The following is a 21,787-nucleotide window of genomic DNA, read 5'->3' on the forward strand; positions in this document are numbered from 1 at the left end:
ATCTTGCATTAAGTCTCTTTCTCTAGTAAGTATGGACTGACAGCTGGTATCATTTCCTCACTTTTAACATTTCCTTCGTCACTTGTTACGTTAAAATAATCGAGGACAAAAAGCTGCAGTAAGTAAACCAAGAATGAAGATGTACCAGAAGACATCTCACTGTGGCCCACGGAGACACGTGGCGACCTCCAGCTCACTGCCACATCTCAGTGCTCCCTGCAGTGGGGTTCCTAGTGGGTACCCTCCAGGGATACGCACAGAGCACCCCATAGTTTCACTATAACATAAAACATAATTTCCTTTTTCTTTACATATCTTAAAGAGATTATTCTGATCAGTATTTCCCTATACTTGAACAAGTATTCCTATGGAGAGAGACTAGAAATGGACCCGTTAGCTAAATGGTATATAAATGTTAAATTTTGATAACCTATTAAAAACTTCACTTCCTGTCCTGAGATGTGATACCAATACTTTATATAATTTTCTCTTCCCTTCACTAGTATTACACGAGATTTTAAAAAATAGCTTTGTCAATTTAGTATGTGAAAACAAAAACTGATTAAGTACACTCACGGTGTGGTCTATGATACAATGCTGTCGTTACAGCTGGGACCCGAGACATCCCCCGAAGTCTGCTGTGTGTGGAAGGTGCGATACTCATCGGTACATCGATCCCTTGATGAACTCAGTAGCTGAGTGTGCTGTCAGGAGGTGGGACTGGGCAGGAGGGGTCACTGTGTTGGGACGCGGTAGAGTTTGCTCCGGTCCCTGGCTCCTCCTCCTTCTCTCCTCTTCCTGGCTGCTATGCAGTGAGCAGCGATCCTCCCCCAGGCCTTCCCACCATGCCACTTCTGCCTTAAAAATCAGCAACTTCGGACTGAACACACTGAAACCGTGAGCCAAGTAAACCCCTGCTCCCAAAAGTTGTAGGGGTGGAGTAACTGTGTGTCAGCGAAAGCATGAATATGAGGTCCACACTGGCAAGGCCAATCTCACAAAGTGGAGTGAAAAGTAATCACAGAACACAGTGTGAGCCCGGTTATATAAAAGGTTTTTCAACGTCACTATAGTCATACAGCTATATGTGGTAAAATCAAAACATACAATAGGCATAAAATTCAGGATTACAGGTTTCTCTGCTGGGGAGTGGAAAAAGTAGAATAAAAAAAGAGGGGCCCATTCGTGCCTTCAATGTATTGATGAGGCTCTTTAAACAACCCTTCAAACTGTATATGTGGGTTAACATATTTCATGTCAAAAATTTGTTTGAATTTGTAATTTCCTGATCTATAACTTTAATTTTATAAACATTTTTTACCCGATTTTTAAACTTCTGTGAACTCTGCTCATAGCTTTTTCTGTTGATTTTTTTTTTTTTTTTCTACCGGGGATTGAACTCGGGCCCTTGCGCTTGCAAGGCAGGCCACCGAACCGCTGAGCTAAATCTCCAGCCCCTATGTTGATTTCTTATTGCACGGTAGGGGTCTCTGGACGACTTCTAGCACATGAGACATTTTCTCCACCTCTGGCATGCCTCTTGATACATTCTGCTTTTAATATTGATCCCAGATAATTTATATCATCTTAATTTTAAGCAGAAACAGAACCGTTTGATAAATCAGGGCATTCCTTTAATTATGACCATTCCTATTTTTACAGCAGAATCCTTCGGGTCCCACCTCATGAGAGCTGCATTCCTATCTGTAAATTGCACTCCCCTCCCATCTGTGGAGCCCTCTGCTTCTCCCCAGGCCCACAGAACCTCACTACACACACTTCCTGTACAGGCTGTGGAGTTCTGTGTGCCTGTCTTTCCTGTCCACACCTACAAAATCAAGCCAGTACCACCCGAGAGCTCTTGTCCTCCGGCTGCCCTCTGTTGCCAGCAAAGCACCACTACGCCTATTTAATGGTTACCGAATTTCTCTGAAGGAAGGCGACAAAGCCCTGGGATGGGGGGGTGGGGAAGGCTACATACCTGCCTGAATAAATGTACTTAATGGGCTTGAAAAGAAGCACGATGTCAAGAGCATCACAATAAAAATTATTGCAAGTAGAATATTTTCCACTCCATACGTATGCTTCCCAACCCCAGCCAGCCTTCTTTCCTACACCATCTGCTGGTGCTCAGCTCCCTCCTGGTCACAGAGTCCTACTGCTGTCCCTGGGCACCAGGATACTGGGGCTGTAGCTGCTTCACAAGTCAGAGGCTTCCCAAAACACCTCCTTCTAGAACTGAGCCTGCATCCTGGGCTCCGTGCTCTCACCCCCAAAAGTCTGGACAACTGAAGGAGATTTTGAGGATTAGCCTGAAGGATAAAGCACAATTGCTCAAGGCAGCACAAGAAGGGACGAAGAGATTCTGGCTGTGCTCACAGAAGGGTCCCGGGTCCCAGGGCCCAAGTCCAAGTCACAGGGGCCTGCAGGCCGACCGTCTCTCCCCTCCCCTCCCGCCTCTCCACTCTGCCAACATTTGCCCAAGCCGGGTTCCCAAGTTTTGAGAAGGAAGTCAAGAAAAATGTTTTCTTTTCACAAATTTCCACAGGAACCAAATAATTATCTTTTCCATCTCTGAAATAATCATACACTTCCAGAAAAGGCCCCTCTGAGGCTTTAAGAAAATAGCTCTTAGGCTGTGCCCGGACCAGGTCAAATAGAGGTAAAGTCCAGCCAGTGGGAACACGAAAGGCACAGCTTCCACTTCTTTTTCATCAGCTGCCTTATCCAAATGTCTTCTGATTATTGGCTCCTTTTTCCCAAGAACAGCAATTACTCCAGCCTTTGGTGTTGGCTCCAAAATTCTTTTTCTCTTTGCTTTTTTTTAAGATCGATGACACAGAGAACTTTTGTACATAATCTAAACACCTACAAAATGTTAGGAAAATGTAAAATGACGTCTTCTTTCTCTAACGGCAGTCTGCTTTGTTTAGTTCAAAATTAACAGACACCGGAGGCACTGACCATGAAGTGGGACATCTGGCCTCATCCCTGACCTTGAACACCCGCTTCCTGTGCACTAGAACAGATAACTAGAGGAATCTAAGGTAAACTCCCCAACTGCAAGGAGTTGTTACATCTGGGTTAAAGTGAACTGTCTGGTTACTGTAATTTGTCCGTGGGTAATGTGAACCGAGGAAATGAAACGTAACCACCTGAATGAGATCCTGGCTGTAAAATCTGTAAAAGAGGAAGCTGCCACCCAATAGGAGGTTGATCACTGGCACTGCTCTGAGCACGATCGAACTTTTCTTGACAAAATAAACTTTTTATTATTTTACTTCCACTCTGCTTCTCTGTACATGTCATTTACCAATTCCTTCCACAACACAGGTTCTTGCTATGTTCAGGCTGGCCTTGAACTCACTATGTGGCCCAGGATGGTCCCGAACTTTGCAATTCTCCTGCCTCAGCCTCCTGAGTTCTGGGATTATGTGTGTATGTCACCATACCCAGCTGGCCCCAACATTCTTAAAAGCTAAAGTAAGAATATGGAAAAGATAACTGAAATACAACCAGCACCTGCCTTACTTACTCTACACACAGTAATGATGTTCTTAAAAGTGGTTTCCTTTGGTGATCTCAGATGTACATTATGGTTACAAAGTTAAGTTTCAAAGAAAGAAAATGTTAGTAGATCCAGAGTTCTAATGTTTTGTGTTGTTCCTTTGCAATCCTGGGGTGCTTTACCACTGTGCAACAGGCCCAGATCTTTTTTTTGTTTTGTTTGTTTTATGGTACCAGGGATTGAACTTGGGTCCTTGCGCTTGCCAGGCAGGTGGCAGAACCACTGAGCTAAATCCCCAGGCCCCAAATCTTTTTTAAGTTTTTTTTTTAAGCCATGTCCTGCTAAATTGCCCAGGCCAGCCTTTAACTTGCGATCTTCCTGCCTCAGCTCTTTCACTCCCTGGAACTACATGCATGTGGCTAGCAGCGCACCTAGCAGCAGATCCAGATTTCAGTAACCTTGTAGATAACACTTTCTAAGATACGGTCTTTGTGGTGAAAAATAAGGTCAAGGATAAAAAGATCACAAATTAAACAGCACAATTCCATTATCTTGTTCTTCACTTGTGCATGGGTACTAGATAACTATAAATTTACTTGTTTGCTGGATTCAAACTTGGCTATCCTCCTGTCTCAGCCTCCCAGAAAGCACCATCACACCAGGCTGAAATTTTCTAATTATTTTTCTGGCAATCCATATATTGTCAACTTTAGCAATGTTGTACAACAATGTTGCACTGGAAACAGGTTTTCTGCATTTGAGTTTGCACACTAATGAGTAGCATAACTGCTAAATAATCTCACATTAGTAGACCATGGCTCATCCTACGCCTGTCCCAAGACAGCAAAAACAAACATATTTCACGTCTAGGTGAGCAGAGCAAATGGAGACCCGGGTTTACAGCAGTGGGGATCACAGTTACCAATGTAAACTGGAAAAGGAGTTTTAAGAGTTTAAATGTTGACACTCAAAACATGTGAATTTCTTCTAAGATGATCATTTGCATTTATCTACGAAGAACTAGGAAACCCCTAGAGGTACTCAATGTATGTGACAGGCTAGGAACTGGGGAATTTCCCTAAGGTCCTGCTTATTACTGTCTGCAGTTTCCACCTCCTTCAGCCCCAGACTCTCTGCCCAAGGACCGCGTGGGACTTTTACACAAGACCAGGCCCTTCCCTGTGGCTCCCCCTGAACCGCGTGTTCATAACCGCAGTTGACCACTCTTGAAACACCCTTTCTTGGCATTGGTCTCATGACACCCAAAGTTTTTAGAGGGCGAGGACCAGGCCCACCCTGTGCATGGCACATCCGACACCATCCGCAGTCTCATTCAAAGGTGCCCTCGTCAGGGACTATGGGAGAGCAGACTGCCGCACTGGGCGACAAGCCCAACTGGGTCCATCACAGCTGGCACTTAGGACTCTGAGGGGCACTGCTCTGCAAGTCTCCCCGCTTCCTGACAGAACAGCCTTTCCAGTACAGGTCCTGACAGTACACCTGCTGAGTGTGTCCGCACGTGTGAATGTGCACTCACACACGTGCTGTTAAGACAAGACCGGGAGAAGGAAGATGAAGTAAAGCGAAAATAGCAGTTTTTTGGGAAAACAGGCTTGACTCTGCTTCTTCGTGTTTTGAGGTCTTGGTTAAACATCTCACGATGCAGCCCCCTGAAGGGCACCAGCTTCTTCTCGGCACCAGCTCTGCCCTAACGGAGGGGAGCCCACTGCCCCACACAACAGAGCTGCCTCACTGGCCGCATTCACTAAACCCCAGCTAACAGGTTTTACCATCTACCAGCTTTCCTCAGCATTCTTCCAGCACCCTGATAGTCTGGAAGGTATTACTACATTTTAAAAGTTTTTTGAAACACTTGATGTAAAACCTACTAAAAGTATCTCAAAATTTTTCAAAGTTTAACAGAATCTTATTTAGGTTGCGATTCGTGTGGATGCAGAAATCATTCTTAATAAAAAATACACTTGCAGCTATTTAATAAAAAATACACTTGCAGTCACATCCCACAACGCTGGAAACATTTCCACACTTAAAACTCCTCTGTCTGCAGATACGTTTCCACAGCTCCGGGTCACAGAAAACTTAAACTCCAGTGTCACCTTCACTGCAAAGGGACAGACTAGTTTTTCCAAACATCTCTGTTACATAATAAGCTGCTCAACATCTACCAACAGACATCTGTCCTCACAGAAAGGCTTAGCAAAGGACGGATATCTGTCTCTTTGCAAAGGTAAAAGGTGATGTCCTCACCCTGACAACTCATTTCAGTACCACTGAGAGCACTCAGGTTGTTTCTAACTCTGCAGCCACACTGTTGCGGATTCTGGTCCCTGCTTCTTGTGTTCCAAAGACTTATCTTTGTACCTCATGGGACACAAACACTACAGACAGAGGACATGAAGTATTCATGTTTCCACATAGTTTCTTACAGAGATCCTGCACATCTCATCTAGTAACTCATTTCCGAGTTATTTCTGAAATTGAAATGTCTGAAAACTGTCATATGATAAAACTGTGATCCAGTACAAAGAAAGCAGTGCAAACAGTAAATGCTACACATAAAAATACTAATCTTCAGTATGATTTTAAGTTGAATTCTTCCAAAATTTTATCATATTCTCTACAACCCATCTAGATGCTAGACAACCTAATTGCCCAGTTTGACAGGATATTAATTATGACAATAAAAAAATCAAGAGAATTTCCTTAGCTGAAGAGTGTCATTCAGTTCCAATCTAAAAGTAACCAGTCAGGGTTAAGGATATAGCTCTGTGGTAGAGCACTTGTCCAGAATGTGTGAGGCCCTAGGTTCAATCCCCTGAACTGAAAAATAAAAGTAACAAAAAGCCAGACGTAGTGGTGCATGCCTATAATCCTGGTACTTTGAAAGGCTGAGGCAGGAGGATGCAAGGTGGAGCCAGACCAGTTTGGGCAATTTAGCAAGACTCTGCCTCAAATTAAAAATTAAACCTGAGAGCCGGGGATTTAGCTCAGTGGTGCTACCGCCTGCCTCGTGAGCACAAGGTCCCAAGTTTAATCCCCGGTACTGAAAAACAGCAGTTTAAAAAAAAAAAAAATTAAACCTGAGAACGTGGCTCAGATGAAGGCCCTGGAATCAATCCCTAGTACTGGGGGTGGGGGGGTGGGAATAACAGAATAATTTATTAAGGAAATATTTGAAAAAGGAAGTCAATCTTGTAGGGAAAGGGGGTTGTAGGCAGAAAAAAATGATGAAATAGAGCTTCATTAAGCTTTACTAAAATAATAATTGGAAAAAAGCAGCTTTTGCTTCTGCAGTTAGACTTGAGCAATTAGAAAGACCAAGCAAGGTGCCAGGTATCACACTTAATGTAAGAATTTAGCAGGAAGTAGCCAGGGACACAAAATACCAGGGTAACCAGGCTGTCTGCCTGATAAAATACAAAGGAGATGGGGTGTCACCTAAGATCTCCTAAGTATACAAGACATGCATGTACCTATCCATTCACACATACACGTATATTCTTGCTCCAGGGTTAACGCATCACAGCACCAGAGACATACTTCACTGCTTTCTGTGAGGCTCCCACAACCCCTTATCCATTAAGAAAGGGCAAGAAGACATCCAAGACGATGTAGGCAAAGGTGCCTGAGCTGAGGTCAAAGAGAGCCAGAGAGCAGATCAGACCGGTCCAAGGTCCAAGTGCCCAATGTGGGGCAGGGACCACAGCCTCAATAAAAGGAAGCTGAGCATAGAAACAGACGGGCATCCACCTGCTCCGAGAGCAGCTGTCATCTTTCCACCCTTGTCCAAATAAAGTATCTTCCTTTATTTTAACTCTGCCTCTTAATTCCAGGCCAGTGCTAAGAGTTTAGGATCCAATCTGGGATCTCAGAGCTTGCGCCCCTCCCTTAACGCAACAATCTACATAATGAAGACCTGTTAGAGCAGAATGATTGTGAATTATGGGGAAACTGTCATCTCAAGTGCCCACATGACACTGTAAATGGACAACTCGGCCACACCTGTGAACTGCAGGAAACCTGCCTGCCATCTGCCACTGCCCCCTCGGGTGCACTGTCCTATAAAGTGCCAGTGCATGGAGATGAAGGTGATCTCTTAATCCAGAGAGAGGGAGGGAGGGAAAGGGAGAGGAGGAGGGATGGGAGGGGTAGGGGGGACCAAAGGGAGGGGGCGGGAGGAAGGGAAATAAATGTTAAGATACAGGGTCTCACTATATTGCCTAGCCTGGCTCCAAACTCCTGGCCTCAAGCAATCATCCTGCCTCAGCCTCCCAAGTAGTAGGTGCGTGCCACTATTATCTGGCCCAAATTAGTTTTGTAACTATACTCCCTCCCTGAAGACAAGGTCAGCTCAAAGTCTATAAAAATCACTACATATTTACTAATTTGAATGTGAATAAGTAAGCTTTACTAAGCATCTGGGAACTTTTAGGGTACTTACTAAAAACATACTAGAACTAAAATTGCCAATTATAAGTATTATAATTTTCAGGGGCTGGGGATTTAGCTCAGTGGTTCCAACACCTGCTTTACAAGCGCAAGGACCCATGTATGATCCTTGGTACTAAGAAAAAAAAATAATAGTAATAATAATTTTTAGATCTACTACAGCATTATACAGCAATATTCCCAGTATTACACCACGGGTATTGTTATGGTTTGGATCTAGCTGTCCCCCCACTGAAGCCTCCTGTGGTCATAGTCTTGATCTAGAGTGTGAAGCTGGAGTTGATTCGTGGTGCAATACTAGGCTCAGGGCCACTAGGATTAAGGGTGTGAGTGCTGCCAGCCCTAAGTAGTCTGAGTAAGATAAAAGGGGCAGGGAGACGCTGTTAACTCTGTGGTTACTCTTGCTGCCCTGTGTGTGCCATGTTGTTTCTGCTCTGCCCTGCCTGTTTGTCGTCCTTGCCTTGGAGTTGGCTGATCATGGACTGAATCTCTACAAATCGTAAGCCAAACAAACCCCTTCCCCTCTCTCACTTTGGGTGTTGGGTATTCTGTCTCATCAACGAGAGAAAAAGTAACTAACACAGGTATGTATTACATAAAATTATCATCTTAAAATACTAAGTTGGCTCTCCTTTATTTGAGCAATGAATTAAACCTTTGGTAGTTGAATAGGTCAGAGACACTTTGGCAGAAAATCATAATTTATTCTCTTTATTTCCATATAAAGCTTCCTAAAAACTCTGGGGATTGAAACAAGAGGTTTTTGTTTCTATGAAACTTTCTTTTTCTTCCAATGTAAACATTTGTGCTCAAAATTCACTTTATAATCTCTACACCTGCAGGTCTCATGCATCACCATGGCCACATGCTATGCTCCCAGCTGACTACCTGTGCCAGCCTCCCGGTATTCCCAACAACCAGGATGGCACCTCAAAGATCACGGTCCTCACAGCCAAGAGGAAATGCTGATCACACTAACCACAGCTTGAAAAGGGACATTAATTCAGGCCACTGCCTGATTCCATCCTGTAACTCTTTAAGGGGTTTTCCCCCTTGCTTACTATTGTTATTTTTCTACTGGTTTCTGAGAAAAATTTCAGTTCTATTTTTGGCAATTTTGGCTATTACATCATGCACCAGTTTGAGATTAGCAGTTAATTATTTACTAAAATTGAGTTCCTGTGTAGAGACTAGATTAGATTTCTCTAATAGCATTATCTCATTTATGAAGAGAGTTTGTCTGCCCCTTCTAGAGAGTCCATTCAAAAAAGCCAGAGTTTTTAACTGATCCTGTCTTCCTGTGTGGGATTTTGGTCCCTACCCGTTCCTGATCATTTTCATATTTAAAAGATACAAGCACTGAGCGACATCTGTGAAAGTGGTTTCTCTTCTACCTATGTTTCTCTTACCCTTCTATAAAGGAGGAGGAAGGTAATCTAATTCAGGATGAAGCATGAAAAGAGCAGACAGGTGGAAAAGCCAAACTAACATATTTTAAAAGACTATTTCATTTAAAAAGATGGCTGTCTCTTTTAAGTCCTCTGGAGAATTGCTGGGGACACCAGAGCCCTTCCTGTCTCCCAGACCCTCCTCCCATTAGCAGGTGGGCAGAGCTCCTCCCATTTGCTGGGTGCAAAAGCCCAAACTACTACTTTTAGGGCAGTAAATGATAAAAATAAGACTTGTCTGCGTAGATTTTATGCATTTAAGACATACCAAATTATTCTTAATCTTTTCAGTATTTCTAGGCATTGCAGTTACCTAAGAGTTTTTTCCAATTGCTAGAAATCTAAGAAAAACAATCTGCCTGTAAGTGGGCCCATGCAGTTCAAACCTGTGTTTCTTAAGCATGAGCAGTAAGTTGATAGATTGTTTTAAAAACTACAAAGTGTTGAGGAGTAATGCAGGTGGAGGGGGGCCTTTAAAGAGCCTGGTTAAGGCTGCAACATGTCCTAGTTTCATACGGCAAGAGCTGGAACCAACACCCTATGGTCATCTCTTGGCTTAGCCGCCTCAGGGCATTAGTGTCTTAGAAGCGAAATCTAAATAACTAGTTTACTCATTGGACAGACTTTGTGTTTTCTGTGAAAAATCAAATACACATTATTGCCCATAATCCCAACACTGTCGGAGGCTAAGGCAGTAAGATCGCAAGTTCAAGCCCAGCAATTTATCATCTTAATAAGACCTTGTCTCCAAATTAAAAAAAAAAAAAAAAGTAAGTAACAAAAAAAAGGGCCGGAGACATAACTTAGTGCAACGGCTCCAGATTAAACCCCAGTAACTAACAAACAAACACACACACAATATCTATCTATCTACACATATGATCAGGGTCATATGAGATATATATAGTGTATATTTGTTTTTTCATGTTATGTTATTAATTCAAATAAACCCTGTTCTACATTCTGCTCCCACCCCGAGGTCCAGGCACCTGTTGACAGGCAACAAATTTAAACACAGTACCAGAGTTGCAACTGCCAGGAAGCTGATCCAGAAGAAAAACTTGGCCGCACATCCTGTCGACCCCCAAGTCCTGATGACGCTGCTCCTCCCGACTTCTCTGCTCCTCCTTCCTGGGCATCCTAGTGCCACTGTCTACTCGGGGAACTCGCGCTTGCTTTCCTCGCCATCTGCTCCTTACGGAAAAGCCAAGGCTCCGTGCCCTGCCACCCTAGTCCTTCCCACACAGAGCTGTGCAGGTCACCTCCCCGAACACACAGAGGACCGTGTACTGGCCAGCTCTCTCCATGGGACCAAGTTCCACCCCAGGGCGTGACTTGGGTTAACAGGATATGGTACTGTTTACCTTACTACTGCAGTACTGCACCCAGTCCCCACACTCCAGTTGTACCAACTTCCTATTCTGAAGGTGAATTATCTTCATTACTGTTTGCAAGCTCTTAGATATGCTGCTCCTTGATACGAAGTGCCCTTCGCCACCTGGTAGATCTCACCTTACCCTGAAGATCCAGGCCAGAGCTGTCTCCAAGGTGACATTTTTCTCATTCCTGGCCTAAGCACAAGTCCTTCCTCTCTCTGTACAATCACAGCACAGGGCGCATACTTTTGCACAGCTTTATGACCTTGTGTTATACACTAGAGTTATTACTAAAGTGAGGCTACTGATAGCAAGATGGTATCTTTACTGCTCCCGCACAGCACTGGGCATAGATAAAACACTTAAATGTGCACTGAATGAAATAAACCCATCCATCTTCGGTGGGAAGGGAACCCATTTGATCTGTCCACCACTAGCAATTCTGTGCCCTTTCTTGCTCTGCCAGAGTTCTGCAACAATAGAACGTTTCTGGAAAGGCATTTTTACCTCTGGATATTTAAAAGAAATGGGAGAGAGGAGGGACAAAGATGACTTCACAGCTGCCTGGCCAAACAAAATTTTTCGTGATGGCAAAGGTATGTGCTCCCTGGGAGACAGACAGCTGGACCCGAGTCAGTCCGATTCAAAGCCACTGTGCATGCGGGCAGCCAACCCCAGCCTGACCTGCTGCTGGCCCGCCTGGCCCAGGAGCTCTTTCCAAAAGAAGAAGGCTCGACAAGACAGCAGCGTGGACCCTAACTGAGGATGGGGCACCAATCCGGAAAGAGAAGTCCCACGTAGCACGGTTAACAACCACAACCTGTCACTGATACCGAGAGCAGTATCAGGAGCGCCCCGGGGCGCTCCCCAGGCTCAGATGGCCTCAACTCTGCATCTAGGGCGCACTCTTCAGGACCATCTCAGATGCTGCTGGGCCATCACAGAATAGACTCAGTGTACAAAAGGATCAGAAAGTCGAAATGTAATCCAAGGAAAAGTGACATTACCGTGATTGTTTTCACAGTAAAAAAGTATATGCTTATTCCATGTTTGGAAAGGAAAAAAAATCAGATTTAATTAAGTCCTAAACTAAGTCTAAATCCTGGGATCAGCGTGCTCTTTATGGAGCCAATGTCATTTTCTAATGAAAAGAAAGAATATCTTCACTGTAACTTCGCTTTAGCACAACGATGGAGAACAAAACACATACACACAGACAAAAGGTCCCTGTTTTCTTTATAGATTAGATATTTTAAGTTGATTTATAGTGCAGCTGTTAATATATTTCTGCCATAGTTTAACATAACTAACAAAACATGAAAGTCACAGTTGCTTGTCCTACACTGTCCTTCCCAGAATACAGTTAAGCCCACAGACATACTCACCATAATCCCTTCTTTTTCCCCGGCTCCACAAAAGCTTTACACCGCTTCACTGGAGAACAGACAATGGCCATGCCTGTGCTGTCTGGTGACCTGGTTATGGCTGAGGTTTGGGTATCTGTCCCCCAAGTGTTAAAGGTGTGGTCCCTAGCCTGGGGTACTACTGGAGGTGGCTCCTGGTTGGGAGTCCTCAGTCTTAACGGTGTGCCAGAGAAGGGGATACTGGGGCTCCCTCTCTCTCCCCCACCTCTGCTTCCTGGCTGCCTTGAGGTGAGCAGCTTCTTCTACCTCAGGCTCCCATCAGAATATTCTGCCTCACCACAGACCCAAAACCAATGAAGCCAACCAATCATGGACTGGACCCTCTCAAAACGTGAGCCCAAATAAACCTTTCCTTTTCCCCCCTAAGTCATCTGAGGTATTTGTTACACTAATGGAAAGCTGACTAACACTGTCTTTTATTCTTAGAAAACAACTCGTTAGCTGCAATTTAACTCTACCCTAGTACCGACCATTAACTGAACTCTAAACGAGTTCTCTCACATCATTCAATCGCTGCCTTCAACACAGGACTCAAATTTATCGCCTCCCACTTAGTCCTACAGATTCAAGTGGCTCTTGAGTAATTTCATATCTCTTTCACAGAAAGCACATAGCTGATGTGGGATCTTCCTCTACATTTAATTAAGCATTGTATAAGCCCTCTTTCCAGAGTAAATTCTGCTTTCCTAGTAGAGTGTCAACATTGAGAAGGAATTCAGAAATCATTTAGTTCTCCATCCCTACCTGATAGATGAATCTTTTCTATAATATCTATTACAATGTTGTCTAATTTTATTTTCTTTTTTACCTTTCTCCAGTACTGGAGACTGAATCTAGGACCTTCACCTTGAGCTATATTTCCACACCTTTTTATTTTCTGAGACAACGTCTTACTGAGTTGCCAAGTTGCCCAGGCTGGGCTGGAACTTGCAATCCTCCTCCTCAGTTTCCCAGAGTGCTAGGATTACACTTGTATGCTACCATCCCCAACTTGTAATTTCTACTTGAGTACCACCAGTGATATGAAAATAGTTTTCGAACACACCATTCCACTTTTAAAATAGTCTAATTATCAGGACAGCTATCCGCAGTTTGTTTCTTTGGTACTGGGGATCAAACTCAGGATCTTGTGCTTGTAAGGCAGGTGCAGTGCAACTGAGCTAAATCCCTGGCCCTGTCCTTACATTTTTACACAACTTTATGTCCACAACACAAAAACAAAACAACCTATATTGGTCACTGTTATTTGAGACAGGTATATCTTCTCTACAAGATTTTAATTTGTCTCAAAGTTTATACTAGTTTACTTTTTTTTTTAGTCCTTTGAATTCTACAGAAAAGTATAAAGAAGAAAAAAAGTGAATGCTCTTGATACCTACAGCAAGTATATGCTTCTGTATGTTGCTACAGATGAGATGACCTGGGGGTCCCAGGGCCACAGATGACAGAACCTAACCGACCCAAGCTTAGCCCAGTAGACTCACCCAAGGCATGAGGAGCCAGATCTGCCTCTTTCCGCTGGGCACCAGCCCAGGAAGGGGGTCTCCTCTGACTTGGGGTGGCTATGTTTTCTGCCATCCACAAAGAGATGCATATGAGGCAGTGGGGAGGGAAGCAGGAAGAAGAGTTCGGACGTCCACAGGGACAGTGGCACAGTTCTGGTCACTTCCGGGCCTAGACCAACTAACTCAGTGCCCCTGGGTTCCTCTGTATCATCTCAACATAGCCTCTTTTAAGTTACTATATTCCTTGTAATAGCATGTTCTCTGAGACTTAGAAAAATACACAAACTGTCTTCCCCAAAATCCTATCAATGTCCAGGTCGTCTGAGATAGACATCTAGAATATAAGCGCTCAAGAAATTCCTGCCAATATAACATGCAAGAATATTTTGTGTATTTCTTTGCTAACTGTTTAAAATTTTTTTAAATGTATTAGACATTTGTGATTCTTTCTTTCAAACTATTCATGTTCTTTGTGATTACCTGAGGGCTTCTGAAAGACAGTAACTCATTAGTTCTCTATCTCTTTGGAACCTTCTATCTATATCCCCTCTCCTACTTTAATAATTAAGTTTCTTCTTCTCATTATTATTATGTTGCCTAGGTTAACGCCACTGCATTTTTCCTGCTAAGAAAACTGAGCAAAAAAGCTAGAAACACAGGATCAAAATCTGAACACATGATGGTTTTTATCCTGGCTCATCATTTAATAGTGAAAGAATTTGGAATTAGTATGTTTTCCCCAGCAGGTTTTATTTGTTCAATGAGGATAAATCTCTCTTATTCAAAGGTCAGATGTGATGATGGGTAGTTTACCAAGTCTGGCATGTAGAAAACACTAGAATTTAGCATGGACTGCAATTCCACAGTTGCATCCTGGGTGCCTTTGAACCTGCTTGGTCTGAACTCTGTGGACCTGCACCCTGAGAGCAGTGTGCGTGACAATGGGTGTGCCGATGTGTGACAGTGTGCACAGACACAGATGTCCTCGGCCAAGCAGTGCAGGTGATTCTGCCCATGCACATATACTCTGTGGCAAGCGACAAAAGCAGAGATCTGGTTCACTCAGGACTCTGACAGCCTTTTATAACAAGCAAGCAATTATTGTATCTCATGCCCAACCCAAGAGACAGCAATCTCTTCCAACTCCGGGGAAACACACACACACACACACACACACACACACACACACATTTCAACACCCCGGGGAGACACACACACACACACACACACACACACACACACACACACACACACTGGACTTAATGAGAGGACTGCTCTCCAAGTTGTGCCTTCCTAAGGGATTTCTCAAGGACATTTTCTACTAAGCCAGTTTTGCTTTATGTGATGACTAGATTTTAAATACCAAGAACAAGACAGGACTTCATTGAACTGTGGTGGGGAAAAGAGGGAAAGTCTGCTGCCTGTTAATAAAGAAGACGATGACGAAGATGAGGAATCCTGACTGCCCTATCACTCCCTCCTGTTTCCATCATTACCACCAGTTATCCTTTTATATGACAAAAGATCTAAATTTGTGGTTCGGTGGCCTGCCTCGCAAGCGCAAGGACCTGAGTTCAATCCCCGGTACCACAAAAACAAAACAAAACAAAACAAAGATCTAAATTTAAAAAAAGAAAAAAATATATATATGATAAAAGATTTAGTTCCCAAATATTTAAAGATCTCGGGGGACCTTCCTGCCTCCAGAACCCAGGAGGGCAGGTTTGCTGAAAGACTGAGGGCTTCCACTGCATGGGTTTTAGCCCTCAAGGTCATTGCTCACACCTGGGAGAACAGCATCACTATCACTATTGCTTTCAGCACCACCTGAAGTCCTGAACATTATTTCTTTTTATACCCACAATAACCCCACGAGTCGTACAAGGGGCAAGTTGAAGCTGAGAGGGGTGACTGGCCTAGGGACGTCCTGGTGGCCAGTGGGTGTGACAGCCTAAACTCTGGTCTACTTACAGGTGCTGATCTCAACCTCTGTCCTCCGGTGCCTTCTGTGCCTGCCCATGGAACCCTGGCTTTGACACAGAGCACAGATCCAGAGAGCACACGGCGTGGCTTCTTAGCATGCTGCTGCCTGGGCTGCGAACGACCCTGATGACCAGCCCTCCCTCATCAGCTCTGCAACGTGAGGACCACAGCACCTCCCTCCACACTGGCACACAGGGCAGGGCAGTCACCTTATCCTTTACCTCTCATGTATGCGACACCTCCCGAGGTAGCTCTGACTACCTCACCCCAGCTCACCACCCTAAGGCTGCACCTCACAGCAAGCTCCGTCTTCTCTGTGGCCTCATCTTGTGTCACGTCCCCTCTCGTGTGTGAATCGCACTGAAGACCTCACCACAGTGCTCAGCACACGCCGCTCACAGCTGTGGCAGTGGCAGCACATGACGATGTCCAGCGAGGACTCGCAGAAGGAAGCGAAGGGTCACAGTGGTACAGTAATGTCAGCAGAGAATGGTGGCGAGGTGACCCTGGCCGGGTGGGGCAGGGAAGCAGAAGAAAGAGAAGGCAGGTGGGCACCAGACGCAGCTGTGCAATGGCACTGTTAGCACAAGAGGCCACCCACCACCCTGGAATACATGAGAGGCGACAGGTGTGTGCTCCTACACAGAACCACAGCCAGCCTCCAGCTGTCGGCCTCAGCACTGCCCCGGCGCCTGCTCCAGACTCCAACAATGGCCAAGCCACTGCCTCCCCATTACTGTCCACAGGTCGGCTGTCAGGGGGCTGCATGTGCTCATCCCACAGGCATCTGGCTGGTTTGGGAGCTGTGATTTGTGAAAGGTTAGGCATTTACAACGAGAAGTCTGCCTGTTTCTTATGCCTGCGATTCTGGAGGAAACCACCCTTCAAAACTGGGCACTCTTTAGAGACACTGGAAATTCTATCTCTGAGATTTCAGGGTGACAGCCCCACGTTCCACTCCTCCCAAGGACAAAAATGTAGAAAGTCAGTTGACCTTGCTCATATGTTTGCATTCAACATGCCACACACAACACCGGCCATTTCTTTCACTCAGATTTCACGACTGGGACAAGTTGCCTCATGGGTGTGGGCTTCAGATTCGCCTCTAAAATCAAGTCTAAAATTCGATCACTCTGTCTAGATTAGAGCCTTTATATAAATGTGGAAAAAAACAACAATATCTAGTGATGTATCGTAGGGATCAAAAAGCCCAATAGCTTTAATCTGTCTGCCTTATGTGAACACACTGCGCCATTATTTCATTAGTCTGAGTTCAGGACCAGGAAACTGGTAAAAGTTTAAAACACGCACACACACACACACACACACACACAGGATTTGGGCAGACAAGGAGGAAGGAAAGGAAGGAAGGAACTACTTACAGGGGAAGTCGGTAATTCAAAACATGTGTTACAAAAGAACAATTAGCTCCACAGAATGGGGCTTACTTGTAAAAGCACAGCCCTTGTCCAAGAGTAAGGTGGTGCTGGACCCCTCAGGTAACTCAGTCAAGCTGTCCTGGGCACCCCAAGGACAAAAAGATAAGTGCCATCCACAAAAGTGTTCCAGGATCCACAGCACCTACACAGACCTACGCCTTGCCAATTTAAGGGAAGTGCGCCTTTCCGTGTTAGAGAAGCACAGGAGCTGTCATAGAAACAGAAGAAACAGCTGCCAACACATCATGCTACTATACAGAGAGAGAAAATTCTCACTGCCGTGAGCTTTGAGCCACAGCTTTTGTGTGTTTGCATCATTCACATGTATGCTTTATGGGCTTCCCTTCCTCTAGTCCTGCAGGGACACAGCAATGCACAATTTTGCTGATGTATCCAATTAACACATTCTAAGCAGCCATGGCAATAGGGAATTCTGGGAAAGGGCAAAAAAGAGCAATGTTCCCTATGTCACACGGAATGCGGACGGATTCAGCCCCAGGACCTGAGAACACATAGCATTAGCCATGCTGGCAGCCACAGATTCTCCCCAGATCCCTGTCACTCATCATCGCAGTCAGCTCAGCACCCCAAGTCCACGATGGCCCAAAACAGCTAACTTCAAGAGAATGGGTAATGAATCTGTATTCAAAAGTAGAGTGACAGAAAGGAGTTAGGCAGCACAAGCCAACAAAACACAGAAGAAAAAGGTATGAAATGAACCAGTTTCTCAGCGCTACGATCTTCCTGTCTGAACCTAAGCCAGGCCAAGCAGCAGCCCAGCAGGAGGTGTCAGGTAAGGAAGCAGAAAAACAAGCACTGTGCTCAACTTGTGGGTCGATGTGCTGTCTATCCCGATGGAAAAGATCTGAATCCCTCCATGTACTTTATTTAGAATTTCGTAGTAATCCATAAACACTTTTTACAAAAGTAACTCCTGAGTTCTACATATTTACCCGCATAAATATATGTTCGCAATCCAAAGTAATCTTAAATTACACTGAAGGCCTGAAAAGCAGCCAGCCGCGGGAGCTGGGGAAGTTGAGAAGACTTAGCTGTCGCTGCTCCCCACCCATGTGAAGGTGGCAAGCTTCACCGGCAGCTGCACCCACGGCAGACCTGCACCTCCAGCACAAGATCGGCTCCCAACACAGAAACTGCATGGAGCGGTGGGGTCTCACCGCAGCCAGCAAAGGGAGCAAACGCCTCCCCGATCCAAACCCACATTTGTGCGAGTGGGTCCCGGGATGCACACTCTGTCCCCAGTTCCCTGGGCTGGGTCACGGTGCTCCTGCCACCCGCTCCTGCCAAGTTCCAGTGAGGGGTCACCCTCAAGAAGCACCAAGTTTCCACTCAGTGGCCAAGGCACAAAGCTCTCTGGACAACTCCGTGGTTTCATTACTTGTTCCTCTAGAAACTCCAACACGGAGCATATTAATAAATACACTTTTGAGTAAAAATAAGTGACTAAGTACCTGCCAACTGCCATAAAATGCTAGCAGAACTGTTTAACATCCACTTAAAAATGCAATCGCGTAACTTCAACTCAGTAACAGTAAAAACATCAAGCACATTCACAAACACTCAAGTGCAGAAGTGTACAGATTTATTCAGCCCACCTCCAGGGCCTAAGCAACCACATCTTAGGCACAAGGATGCCACACCATCACACCCATTCATTCAAATGTTTCGGGTTTCAAGGAGATTCGTGGTAATCAAAGCCACAGGAACACACAATGCTTGTTAAATGCACTCACTTCCTTCTAAGCCTTTACAGTGAGTATAAATGACTGGGTTTTATGGGTGAAAATTTTATTCTAGAAGTACAAGATTATCTTGAAAATATCTCAAATGGTGTTAAGGAATCTTAAGGCAGGCATGTGTCTGTTACTGCAAGAAAAAAGGGATCTTTCCTAGAAACAGTATGTAATTAATGCAATTTTGCTTATTTAAAAAATATAGATCAATAGGTACAGAAGATAAGAATTCTACAAGTCAACTACAATTAAGACCAGGAATCCACAAATAACCACCAGGCCTAAAAACCTATTCTTAAAGTAAGAATGCGAGTCCTTGGCCAATATGAGGTGACTAAATTTTCTATCATCATTTTTTTAAAGCTCACACGATTAGGGCCTATTAGCAGCGAGCTCCTAAGGCTCTCTGGTAAGCTCGCTCAAGACACAGCAGCCGGGAGATGATCAGGACTGAACCTGCTCCTGCAAAGCCCTTTCTCCTGCACAGGAAAATGGCAGACCCAGCGTGACTCCCAGGGCACGGGGCTGTGGTGTAAACGGCAGCAAAACTACACAAAAAGCAGCATCCAGAGTACAGGCAGCGCTCTTTTTGCTCTTCACTTTTATATTTTGGGGCACAGTTTTGGGGAAGGGTATACAATGCCGCCTTACAAAAGACAAAGTAGTCCCTTGTTTGAGCTACCAACCCCTCAGCCACCCAGAAAAATGTCAGGCATCCATTTGTTAGGACCCAAATCTCCTCCTGCTCACAAGATGCAGCACACATTTTAGGGGGCTGTTGAAACAGAAAAACAAAGGAAGCCCTTGAAGCCGAGGCGACCTTCCTGGTTTGCCCCTTCCTTTATCAGGGAGCCTGCCCTGTCAGGGTTGTCACATTGTTTCCACACGCTCAGGGCCCTGGAAACTTGTGTAAAATATTGCAAAATAAAACTGCATAAACATCACATTTCAACATGACCTAGTAATGGTCGCCAGTCGTGCGGAGCCAGATAGTCATTACTTGAATCATAACCTACAAACGCCCCTGACCTGAGAGATCTTTTTCAAATAATAAGACCAGACATTGATGTGTTGTGGTTCTGGGCGTATTTCAGCGAGAGCCCTGGTGCAATTTTCTCAGAGATCATTAAAAATGACTGTCCCTTTACCACGTGCAGAGGTCATGAAAGAATTTCACAGACAGGAAAAAATTTTTTTAAAGATTAACGGATAATTCCTTCATTTTCCAACACAAACGCGATTGTGGGGACATCACAAAACTGCCGAAAGCCGACACGAGAGGAGAGTGTGTAAGCCGGAGGCTGAGCACTCTTCTCCAGCCACATGGAGAGAAAGCCCAGCCACACGGTGTGAGCGGCCACGGCAGCACTGTACTCACCCTCGGGGAGCAGAATCAGTCCTAAGGCAGAAGGCACAACCCGGCTCCCTTCACTTGCCGCTCTGGCGAGCCGAGTGCAGCGGCGCCTCACCCCGGTCCATCCCAGATCCTCTCTCACCCAGCCTGGCAGCTCAGCTCACCGCTGCCCCAGCCCAGCAAGGATAATCACATTCCGGTGGTGGGGAGGGAACAGATGGTGGGTTCCATGGTAACCAGCCCTCCTAAGGCGATTGGTAGAAGTGTGTGACTCCTGCTTATTGGGTAACAATCGCTCGCTTTGTGCTCCAGCCCTGCAGATCCTAAAGGAAGCAACACAGCCACTCACACGCGCAAGGCTTGCCTAGCAGGTGTTTGGCTATTTAAACAAGGCAAGGCAGCCCAGCTAAAAGCTTTCCACAGGCTCGCCTTTGGTGGTCAAAGACCTAATGTTTCAGAGAGGGCCGATTGCTCATTCAACGACAAAGGTCACGGACTTAACTTGATAAACAGAAAGGAAAATTTTTAAAGTTGACTTGCAAAGTCAAGATAAAGAGTTCTGGAACTCTAAACTGCAACAGCAAGTTGTTTTCTGATTTGCAACCAGCTAGGAACAGAAAATTGGTTTATATTTTAAGGATTTTAAAAACAAATATATGTAAATGTATAAAAATACTTTGGTGTATGTGCCAGCTTCCCAAAATAAACTCAATCATCATATGATAGTAACACGAACTAATAAATATAGTAATAATAACAAAGAACATTCTGATAGAAAAAGTTTGAAAAAGTCAAGTTTTCAAAATTGACTCTTTTAGAAGAAAACATAAATTCACTTTTACTGTATTGAAGGAAGGGAGAAGGGTAAAATTTTTATATTGAAAGTTTCACCTAAAGCTGTACTCAACTATAAGCTTGAAGTCTCTTGGTTGTATACCATCTACTGGGTTTATCTCTGCATTCATCAAGATTAAATGTAGATTCAGCAAACAAACCACTCCTGGTCATCACCAAGGAATCAGAGAGCAAGGGCTTGAAAGATCAAACTGATTGGAAATAAAAAATAACAAAAAACAGCTACACTAGAGGTAATCCACACCTCAAAAACATAAACTGTCATCACTCAAAATATCCCTCAACATAAAATTAAGCCTAAAAAGAAAACAAAAATATATACTGTGGGGCTGGGGATTTAGCTCAGTGGTTCCACCACCCACCTCGCAAGCGCAAGGACCCTAGTTCAATCCCCGATACAACACACATACACACACACACACACACACACACACACACACACACACACACACACACACACACACACACACACACACACACACACACACACACTGTGACTGAACTTTCAAGTATTAACTAACTCCTTACTTTATAATCACTCCCTATCTTAAACTTCAGAGTTCTTTCCTAGCTCTAATAAGGGATCTGATACAAATATTAAAAGGAAAAAAGAACTATTACTTGCAGAGTATTCTATTCCTATCAAAAGGAAAAAAGTAGCATTACTTATA

At 44.5% G+C, this 21,787-nt stretch overlaps 1 protein-coding gene across 3 annotated transcripts in view; it reads right to left on the reverse strand.

Annotated features, from left to right (window-relative positions):
- The window catches only part of Fgd4 (FYVE, RhoGEF and PH domain containing 4), a 123,927-nt gene extending 103,361 nt beyond the window's left edge, over positions 1 to 20,566 (reverse strand). Inside the window, exon 1 of one of the 3 annotated variants that reach the window (XM_010628509.3) lies at positions 20,286 to 20,566. Coding sequence is in view for 1 of the 3 variants with exons in the window: in XM_010628507.3 (XP_010626809.1) it covers positions 10,448 to 10,565 (118 nt within the window). In the remaining 2 variants the exon portion in view is untranslated. Of the gene's footprint in view, positions 1 to 10,447; positions 10,701 to 20,285 lie in introns of those variants that run through there. The other 2 variants (XM_010628510.3, XM_010628507.3) reach the window with 2 other exon arrangements.
- Between the last annotated feature and the right edge of the window lie 1,221 nt (positions 20,567 to 21,787).

This window comes from Fukomys damarensis, unplaced genomic scaffold, assembly GCF_012274545.1.
Source record: "Fukomys damarensis isolate Sample0158 unplaced genomic scaffold, DMR_v1.0_HiC HiC_scaffold_15, whole genome shotgun sequence".
Lineage (NCBI taxonomy): Eukaryota > Metazoa > Chordata > Mammalia > Rodentia > Bathyergidae > Fukomys > Fukomys damarensis.